Here is a 9,791-nt window from a genome sequence, read left to right as displayed (position 1 = left end):
ATTCCCACTTGCTTTATGAGTTGCGTTTAGAGCACATGGAAGAAAAAAGCATAAAGAAGAAAAAATCTGAAGAATACAAGTAACTGAAGTTATTCCACACAAAATATATTCCATCACCAACAAAACTTGAAAAACTCTACACATCAATCACATCACCCATTTAGAAGATCATAGTGTATATTAGCTTATGAAAATCTATAATTATGTCAGGAAAGCTACTTCTCAAATTATATTTAACCAAGTATTTCTTAAACTCATTCAGAGGCAAAACATTTCTCTTTTCTAGGTGTAACACTCTGGTGTTATTCAAGACATACTTTGAGAAATGCTACCGTAAAGTTATCTTTTTTACAGAAAAGGTCAGATATCCCTGGGGGTCTTCCAGAATCATAGAAGCCTGGTCTCTGTTCAACTGCATTAAAATCATATGGAGGAGTGATTTACTTTGTCTAGAATTGAAGTCTGGTTTTCTCTAGTGTGGCTCTTGGAACATTGAAATTAGTTCTCAGCAAAATTATGCCACAGTTAAAATTTACTTAAAGACTGAGATTCAGAAACCAGGATAAGGGATAACCAAAGGTCTTTCAGAGATTACTTATTTCTATTCTAAATATGTGTATTATCAGGCACCTGATAATCTGATAAAGACTTTTGACTGAATTGATGTCAGATTAAACTGTTCAGTTTGTAAACATCACCATTCATTTTTTTAAATCAAAACAGTGTTTTTTCATATCTGACATTCTGAAATATTTCCCAGTCTAAAGTTTCCCAACAGCAGTTAAGCAAGCTCAACTTTAAGATCTGTCAGAAGGCTGGAATGGAGTTCTGCTAGATCAAGTGACCTGGACTCATTTAGTAAAACACATAGGAGCTCTCATACAATATCTCATTATCTTGGTCTTCAGCTCTCTCTGACCAACGACTATTGACTCTTTCCATACGAACATACTTCTCCTTGATCATAGAGAAAGCAGTAGTAAAAAGACTTGAGTAACTTCACTTTAACTCTCTACCCTTTGCCATCACACCCTGAGCCTCAAAAGTGGGCCAGGGCTTGAGATAGACCTGGGCATCATTCCGATAAAACAAGAGGTGGAGTACAGGATTAGTTATACATATAAAAACACTACTGCTGATACTGATGAAATTCATTTGGTGTTAAAGTTATAATTACTTACATTGTTCGGTATTCTAAGATAGTTCTGTACATCCATTTTGGTAAATTAATTACCAATCTCTTTTACCTCAATGGTTTCAGGTAGATAAGCTTCTCAAAAACCAGGCCCATTCATATTTGCTTTTCAAACCCTACTATTTTACAAAAATCACACACATCATCTGTGAGTAATATATTTAAAAGCTTATACATGGATAGTGTGTTGTAATTAGCAGACACTTTCTAATTTGATTCTAATAACAATTTTATGAGGTAGGTAAAATCAAGACTTTTTCAGATGATCTTCAAAACATCTCAGTCAAAATGTAATCAGTTTTTTAAAATTATCAATAAAGTATACAGCAAACATTCCTGATCCTTAACGCATCCCTTACTCCTACCATCAATATGAGAAGTTTCATTTTCTACTTTATACATCTCTTTAATTATTTGAATTCTTTAAAATAAAGATTTATTTACTTATTTGAGAAAGAGAGAGAATGAGCAGGGAAAAGGGCAGAGAAAGAGGGAGAGGGAGAGAAGCAGACACTGCCCTGAGTGCGGAGCCCAACATGGAGCTCAATCTCACCACCCTGGGACCATAACCTGAGCCAAAATCAAAAGTCAGACACTTAACCAACTAAGCCACCCAGGCACCCCAATTATTTGAACTTTTAAAGAATGAATTATTTTTATAATCAGAAACAATAATTTTAAAAAAATCTGTTAGAACTGAACTAGTTTCTAAGAGTGTATCAGTTCTAAGGTGAAATCAAATCTATCATATAAATGAGTTTTTCAGTACTAAACATAAAATATCTACATTAGTGAGTAAAACAAAATATCTGCCAGAAATATAATTTAGGATTCTGTGAGCAAGTCTGGAGCTGAGAATAAGGAATCAACTCTAACTGTTTTATCCACCAATGCAGAATACAGTGTCAATCCCTTGGGTTTTCAGGTAGAAAACAGACAAATACCATTATTAAAGAGTCAAATATATTTATATGCATTTCTTAATAAAAATGGGTGAGAATATTATTTGCATTAAGAAGAAATAATACAATTGGAGATTCAGATCATTGAAGGCACAAATGAATTCTCAGAAAAGGAGCAGAAACTTTGATAAGAATATTGATAAACCTCTCTGAGGTGAACCAGGTTAGTCAACATCTATTTCATAGTTAGATGTGGTTTGTCTGCCAGATAGTGCCTAATCTCATTTCTTATATACTATCCCTGAGCTTTAAGTTTTCTCCTTCTCTCATACCCAGAGATGGGGAAGAATAATGGACGAGGCTCAAGGATTTCACACATTAATTTTTGCCCAAATGCATAAAAGTGGTTGCCTCAAAATGCCATATATCCAAGAAATGTGGACGACAGGTATAGTCACCATTTTATGGATGCAGGAATTTTTATTGTTCATCTCCATCTCTATTTAGTAGTCCATCTCTTGGCTGCAGATATTAACCGTACTATGTGTATGTGTTTTGAGCTTGTGTGTATTTTAAACCCAAATTTCAACAATCATAGCTGACTAGTTAACCTCACTTACCCATTCCCTTTTCACACATAAAGGTAATCCAAAATGATACTGCTAAGGAAATTAACAAGTTATCAATCTGATATTTTGCCAGGCTGTTTGGCAGGTTACATGTTTCTAATTAAATTTTCATTGATTCTTGAGGAATAGCATTAAAATGAACAAGGACTAGATTTGAAGCATACAGTATACAATGTAAATATACAATAATTTATTTTTAATAATTTTAAAGACATTTCAAGGTTGATTTTCAACATTTTGCTCACTTCTCCCCCATAAAAATTCTAAAGATTCCTTTTAAAGTCACTTAAAAGCCAGCAGGTCAAAAGTGTATTTTGATTTCCCACCTAGAAGATGTATTAGATGGCCAGAGGCAGAACACAATTTTAAAATTTATATAACAAAAAATACAGTAAATAAGAGCTTAATCTCAAAAATGAGCTGCTCTATATTAAAATTCTAGACCCACCATTTACTAGTTGTTTAACTTTGTGAAATATCTGTGGCTCTCTATGTCTGTGCCTCTGTTCCCTTCCTATACACCCTCATAAAGTTATGAGGATGACAGCTAATCCATGTAAAGCTCCTCACACAGTACCTGGTTATAGTAAGTTACCACTAAATCAGTATTTTTTGTTTACCTAGCAGATAAAAGACTGGATAGCCAGCTCAATGATATTCTCCTCCTCTCCAGAATGATGGTGTGCTAGGTTCTATGGTGTATATACAGACTAGGAAGACACCCCTTTTCTGAAGACACACTTGGTGAGTATTATATGGTTCAGTGATGCTGAAGTATCCTGCAGGGCAAAATTTGGTGGGTAAGTAGGCATTATGATAGTAATTTCAAGTAGTAATAAATATAAGTGCTGAGCATGTTTAAATCTCAATTCATAAAGTAAGGCATCTTTCAGGACTTGCAGCTTCCTTAACAGCTAGATACTACAAAATAAAAAAAAAAATAAGCTCAGTATTTCTTAGGGCACACGGAAAGTCAGGGTACATTCCTTTGCAAAAACGCAAAACAATAAATATAAATGCTGAAATGCAAAGCATTTGTGGAATGGCAAGCCCTTTCTTGACCAATCTCTCATTTATAGACAACAGCTCAATCATTTAGACAAATCTACTTCAATGTATGTTAAAAAATCATAGGAGGCCTGGAGGAAGATAAACAGGTCCATAAATTAGAGTTGCTAGAAGGTGACCCCATAGCAATCTTCCTTAAATGAAATTACCAGCTGGGTTTTGCAAAGAATGCAAATTTATCTGTGAAAATTAGTGTGTTCCTTGGCTACTACCTTGGTGTTTTGGTCTGGGACTCTAGAACGATAAGGTATTATCGTTCTAGAGTCCTTAAGCTTCGGTAAGCTTAAGAACCATGGAAAAGCCACTTTCATGTGATGTTTGTGACTTTGTTTTCTCTAGTAAGTTTAGGAATGAGCATGTCTTCGCCTATTTACAGTTAAATGAATTTCCAAGACTGTGGACTTGGAAGCTCTGGCTTCAGCCCTAAAATTCCTCCTTTCTGTTCTTTCCAGATTCCCTTACCTACTTGAATGCAGCCTTGTATCCCTGTGGCAAAGCAGGGCCTCTCCTGGCAGGTAAACCAGCCAGGTGAATCCACCCCTGAGGGGCGTGTCACTACCATTTCCTGGAGCAATCTCACGGGGTGGCTCTACTTTTCATTCGCGCTCCAATAACTTTGCGGTCTCTTCTGCAGCTGCCAGACTTGTTCCTGCCGCTGCTCAGGTAACTCTAACCTCTCCAGGGCACCACGACAGGCAGAGGGGCTTGATAAATGACTTCTATGTGTGCCTGCTTGCCTTCCCTTTTACCCTTATTCATGAGCGCGCTCTCGCTCTCTGTTTGTTCCATAGGGAGAGTGTCTGGGGAGTACCTTGCTGACCACTGAGACCATCATGAGCTCAAGCTATTGGAGCGAGATGAGCAGCAGCAGCTGTGGAACTCCACAACCCCCAGACGTGCTGCAGCACCAGCCCCAGCATTACCACTGCTACCATCAGTCAAGCCAAACCCAGCACCCACCAGAAAAAAATGTAGTGTACGAGAGAGTGAGGACCTACAGTGGGCCCGTGTACAAGGTGGTTCAGGCCTTGGACCCCATCACCTCACAGGAAGTGCTCTCTCCTCTCAAAACTGCCTCCTCCTACCAAAATTTGGTTTGGAGCAACCATTCTCAGGTACCATAAAGATAACTATGTGTGTGATTTGTAGAGAGGGGATATCTTGAACTTCATTTCTTTTCTTTCTGCTTCTCTGCCTCTGTTCTACAGGTTGTTATCTTTTGGTGGATTGCAGCTGTAGAAGCAATGTACGGTCACCCAAATTCCATCTCTTGCTGTTCTTTCATTTACTAGTGCCTGTGGTTGTTTAACAGCTCCAATGAGTTTTACAATCTAACTAGAGCACAGGATGACTCATTTTTTGTTGGATTTGATTGAAATATCTGATCCGGGATATTCCTTTGCGCTTACCATAAAGCAATCCGCAACTTGAATACAGTAATTTTTATACACTAGGTTCCCACTGATTCACTTTATTTCAGAAGTAAACAGATTTTTTATATCAAGTATGGTAGTTCAGAGACAATGACTTATATGGAGTGATGAGCAGCCATTTGTGCTCAGCAAATGCTCCTGGGTAAGTGACATGCACAAATATCTGTTCAAATTGTCGTATGTGTTTCATCTTCTGAAAATGACACACTGGTTCTTACACAGCCAAAGTGAATAATTTCTGAATATTGGTAGAAAGGGGATTGAAAGAGTGGATACAGGATTGAGGAAGGCAAGATCTAAGCAATTGTTATATAAAAGCTTCAAAAAGCAGAACTCTAAGACACCCTTTAAAATGAAATAAATTTATTTTTAAAGGGGTTATTTTAGCATCAGTATCTGTGCTAATAACCTTGCCAGTGAATGTAAAGGAACATTTTAAGACTATAAAATTAAAAGCTCTGTGTCTGTTTTCGTTCTTTGAATCCCTTTACGTTAAATTTGCATGACTTTCTGGAAACATCTGTCCAAACTAAAATTATGTTTTCAAGATAAAATTTATACTGTAAAGAGCTCAAAAAGCAACCATTGGGATGATATTATCTGAGATTGCATTGTTTTACCGATCTGGAATAATATGGGCTCTTTTTCCCAAAACCACAATTTAAAATAGGATATGAAGCAAAATTTCTAAAGTATATAATAAAACTGTATATAATATACAGTATATAATATACAGTATATAATAAAAAACTAAGAATTTTTAAAGACATAGACAACACAATTACAAAGGCCACAATTTTACTGATATTTCATGCTCAGCTTAATTTGAGGAAAAAAATATGAAGAAAAAATTCCAGAATTTACTATCAGTAATTTCCTAATTGAAAAAAACTCCACCTGTATTGAAGTTAAAGGGAAGAAAAATATGAAGGTAAAAAGTACTAGTTTGCATAACTGATAATAATGTGAATGTACATTCCAATATTTAGTATTAGGATGTTAATGACAGCAAAGTTGGTGTCATCTGTGTTCCTTAGTAGCCCCAAAACAATACAAAAACAAGTTACCATCATCATGGAAATGCTAAAATCACCCTGTCATAATTATTTAAAAACATTAATCTCTTTTCTTGTCAACTTACTAGTAAAGATAGATAAAAATTTAGCAGCAGAAATTCAACAAATTATTAATATTGACTACAAAACAAATTTTAGGATCACTTTATTGTATACTCTTTAGTTCAACTTTCCTTCTTAATAATCCCAGGACCAAGCTGGTCAAGATTTTTTACAAGACTTTTCTTCTTTCTACCTGATAATTACTAAAGTGATCCTTGTAAGACTATCTCCATTCTGAAACACAGTTCCCCATAAAGGAGTTTATAAAGAAACCTAGGGACAGAACGTGTGGCCACAAAAACTGGGATAAGAGATTTATAATAGAAAAGAAAGAAAAATAAGGACTATGTGAGCATGAAGTAGGTGAAATTCTATACATGTAGTAAAGGACAAAACTAAGAAGTTTCATTCCCTTAGTCAAACAAGAAGAAGGAAAATTTGACTATAAAATTTCAGACTGAGTTAGATAACAAAGGGTTTTCACAAATCCACTAAAAGGTAATTTGGCAAGAAAGCTTTTAGATAGTTGTCACAAATAATGTGATAAAGAAACTATTCTATTTTATTTTTCTTTCTCCTCATTTCTCAGCAGGATGGCATTGTGTAACGTAGAACTTAGATTTGATCTGAAATTACCTTCATGTTAATAATAGGTAAGATGAGGCAGCAGCTTTATTATATACCATGCCAAGCACTAGCAAACAGGACATATTACTTAAAACCCTTGATTGTTTCATGTTTTAATAAAGCTTCTCTTTAATATGCCATGTTTTAGATACATTTTGAGTTGGTACTTAGCAACTATTCTGATTGCTAGAGTTTGTGATCCTTGCAGGTAGGAAAATGTGTATTATTTAATTGTTGGTTATCATAAATTCAGTTAAACTTTTACTTTCTCTTTTAGCATTTTGGTGTTTGGATGACATTCAGATAATTCATAAGATTTAAAAATACATATAATTGGGTGTCTGGCTTTTTTTATTCATAAATTAAAAAATTAAGTAAAATAAAATAAAATATAAAAAATATGTAATAGTAGTAAAATATGTTCTCTTCAAGAAACTGAAATTGATGTCACTCTTCTTTGTTCGCTGATCTTTTTTTTTTTTTAAGATTATTTATTTATTTAATTTATTTGACAGCTATAGAGACAGCCAGCGAGAGAGGGAACACAAGCAGGGGGAGTGGGAGAGGAAGAAGCAGGCTCACAGCAGAGGAGCCTGATGTGGGGCTCGATTCCATAACGCCGGGATCACGCCCTGAGCCGAAGGCAGACGCTTAACCGCTATGCCATCCAGACGCCCCTGTTTCCTGATCTTAATTTTAGTTTATGTAGTACACATTTTAGATTTAACTAAATGCTTTTAGATTTAACTAAATGCTTTTTGCAGCACTTTAGTATTTTCTATTTCTGGCTTTTTAGTACATGTTTTTCCTCTATTGCCTTCTTGTGCACTAAAATGGTATTTATAAATACAAACATATTTTCAATTTCTCCAGATATAATGTTGCTTTGTTTCTTGTCTATAATAGATATATTTTATTATTCTCTCAGTTATTTTATCTGATTGATAGAACAGAGAAAATTGAATATAGAAAACAGTTGCTGGTGAAATTGTCTAAGCTAATTCTGGAATTAAAATGACCAGGTTTATCCATATGGACAGGTAAAATGAAACATGGGGTAATCAAGGGCACAGATACATTTTAAAACTGAATGCAGTCTTGTAAATAAATGAAGTTCTAGAAACTACACAAAATGAAATAAAACAACTTACCGCTCAACCTTTTAAAAAGCTTAAATATTAACCTCAAAATAAAATACTGCCTTAATGAACACCATTGACGTAAAATTACTCAACATATATATTTCCCATCCACAAATTTAGCTTTTCATGAAGTTGAAGATATTTTCCATGTATCCAAAGGAACTCTGTTGTGTGAGAGAGAATTGAATAAAAATAAAATATTTTTAATAAGTCATTCATTGAATTGAATATTTATTAATGCCTATTACATAGAAAGCACTGAGATTATTTGGATAAATACCACTTGCTTATCCCAGTGAAAGTTCACGTTGAGGATAGATGTACAGGACCTGCTCTATAATTGTTCCATATGTCTATATTTCATTTTTAAATATTATTTTGTGCTTTGGCCACCAGTATTTTACTGAATAAAACAAGTTTTGGTGAAAGAAGGGACCTCTTAATGTGTGTGTCATATGGGTTACCATTCTTTTGAAGTTAAAACTTGCAACCAAATTTAACTCTAGAAAGCAGCTGGGGAGAATGGTTTTTATGTGTGTTATTGACAGCCTCTGCTATCAACAATTACTCAGCTTGGGTTTATCTTTGTTTACATGATTTTTTTCCCCTTTCTTTGGTTGCAAAGATTGTGGATAGCTCCCTTGCTCTGCCAGGATTTCTATACAGTATCAGAAAAATTTCCTGTTCTGTGGGGAGGGGTGTGTTGCTTTGATAAATTGTTGTTCAAGGGTGTGGTCACTAAAGTGAATGACTGTTCAGGGAAGTAGGTTATAGAAAAGGAATGAGGTCATAGGATAAAGAGGCCCATGTTTTCAGCTTTGGTCAGCCCTTTTATGCTTGCAGTTAAATAAAACTATAGAAATTGTGAGTGTGACTAATTGCTGGGTAAAAATGCCCATGCCAATTGTCTATTGTTTAAGGGAGGTTTGATAAATTGCTGGGCCTGTTTTCAGGCCATGACACTCATAAACTGTCCTTGTGTGTGTATGTGACAAGGTGGGGAAGGGAGGCAGGGCAAGGGGAAAGAAGGTGAACTAGTCCTTTAAATGTTGTGATCTAAATTTCTTTTCTTGACAACTCATGGTAAAACAACTGGTAGATTTGCCATCTCTTAAATCCCATATATTTTTATTTAAATTTTTTATTTGATTATAGTTGACACACAATGTTACATTAGTTTCATGTGTACTACATAGTAACTCAACTTCTTTATACATTATGCTATGCTCACCACAAGCGCAGCTACAATCTGCCCCCATACAACATTATTACAGTATCATTGACTATAGCTCCTACGTTGTGTCTTTTATTCTAGTGACTTATTCATTCCATAACTGGAAGACTGTGTCTCCCACTCCCCTTCACCCGTTTTTTTCTATACCCTCACATCCCTTCCCTCTAGCAACCAACAGTTTGTTCTTTGTATTTACAGGTCTGATTCTGCTTTTTGTTTGTTAAAGCCCATTTAAAAGTGAAAACCTTTGTAAACAAGTATATTTGAGCTAACTTTTTTTTTTTTACACCAGCAGTTATGGTAATAGCATCTTTTTTTCTTTTTAATTTCCAACAGAGCATATATACTTCTAGTTTTTAAGACAAAGAGCATGTACTGTAAAGAGAGTATATACTTTATTTTTCCCCCAATTTCCTTCAGGAAAAGAAGAGAAGGAATGCATT

The 9,791-nt window shown here is 35.0% G+C and overlaps 1 protein-coding gene across 4 annotated transcripts in view; it reads left to right on the top strand.

Moving 5' to 3' along the window:
- The first annotated feature begins 4,403 nt into the window (after positions 1-4,403).
- Positions 4,404-9,791, top strand: part of POF1B (POF1B actin binding protein) — an 87,687-nt gene continuing 82,299 nt past the window's right edge. For all 4 annotated transcript variants that reach the window (XM_019793019.1, XM_019793020.1, XM_019793018.1 and 1 more), the window contains exons 1-2: positions 4,404-4,457; positions 4,586-4,909. In XM_019793019.1, the coding sequence (XP_019648578.1) occupies positions 4,628-4,909 (282 nt within the window). In that variant the 5' untranslated portion in view covers positions 4,404-4,457; positions 4,586-4,627. The remainder of the gene's footprint in view (positions 4,458-4,585; positions 4,910-9,791) is intronic.

The sequence above is a fragment of the Ailuropoda melanoleuca genome, chromosome X (genome assembly GCF_002007445.2).
Source record: "Ailuropoda melanoleuca isolate Jingjing chromosome X, ASM200744v2, whole genome shotgun sequence".
In the NCBI taxonomy this organism is placed as follows: domain Eukaryota; kingdom Metazoa; phylum Chordata; class Mammalia; order Carnivora; family Ursidae; genus Ailuropoda; species Ailuropoda melanoleuca.
Note: the sequence above shows the minus strand (reverse complement) of the source record. Positions and strands in the feature narration are given on the sequence as shown.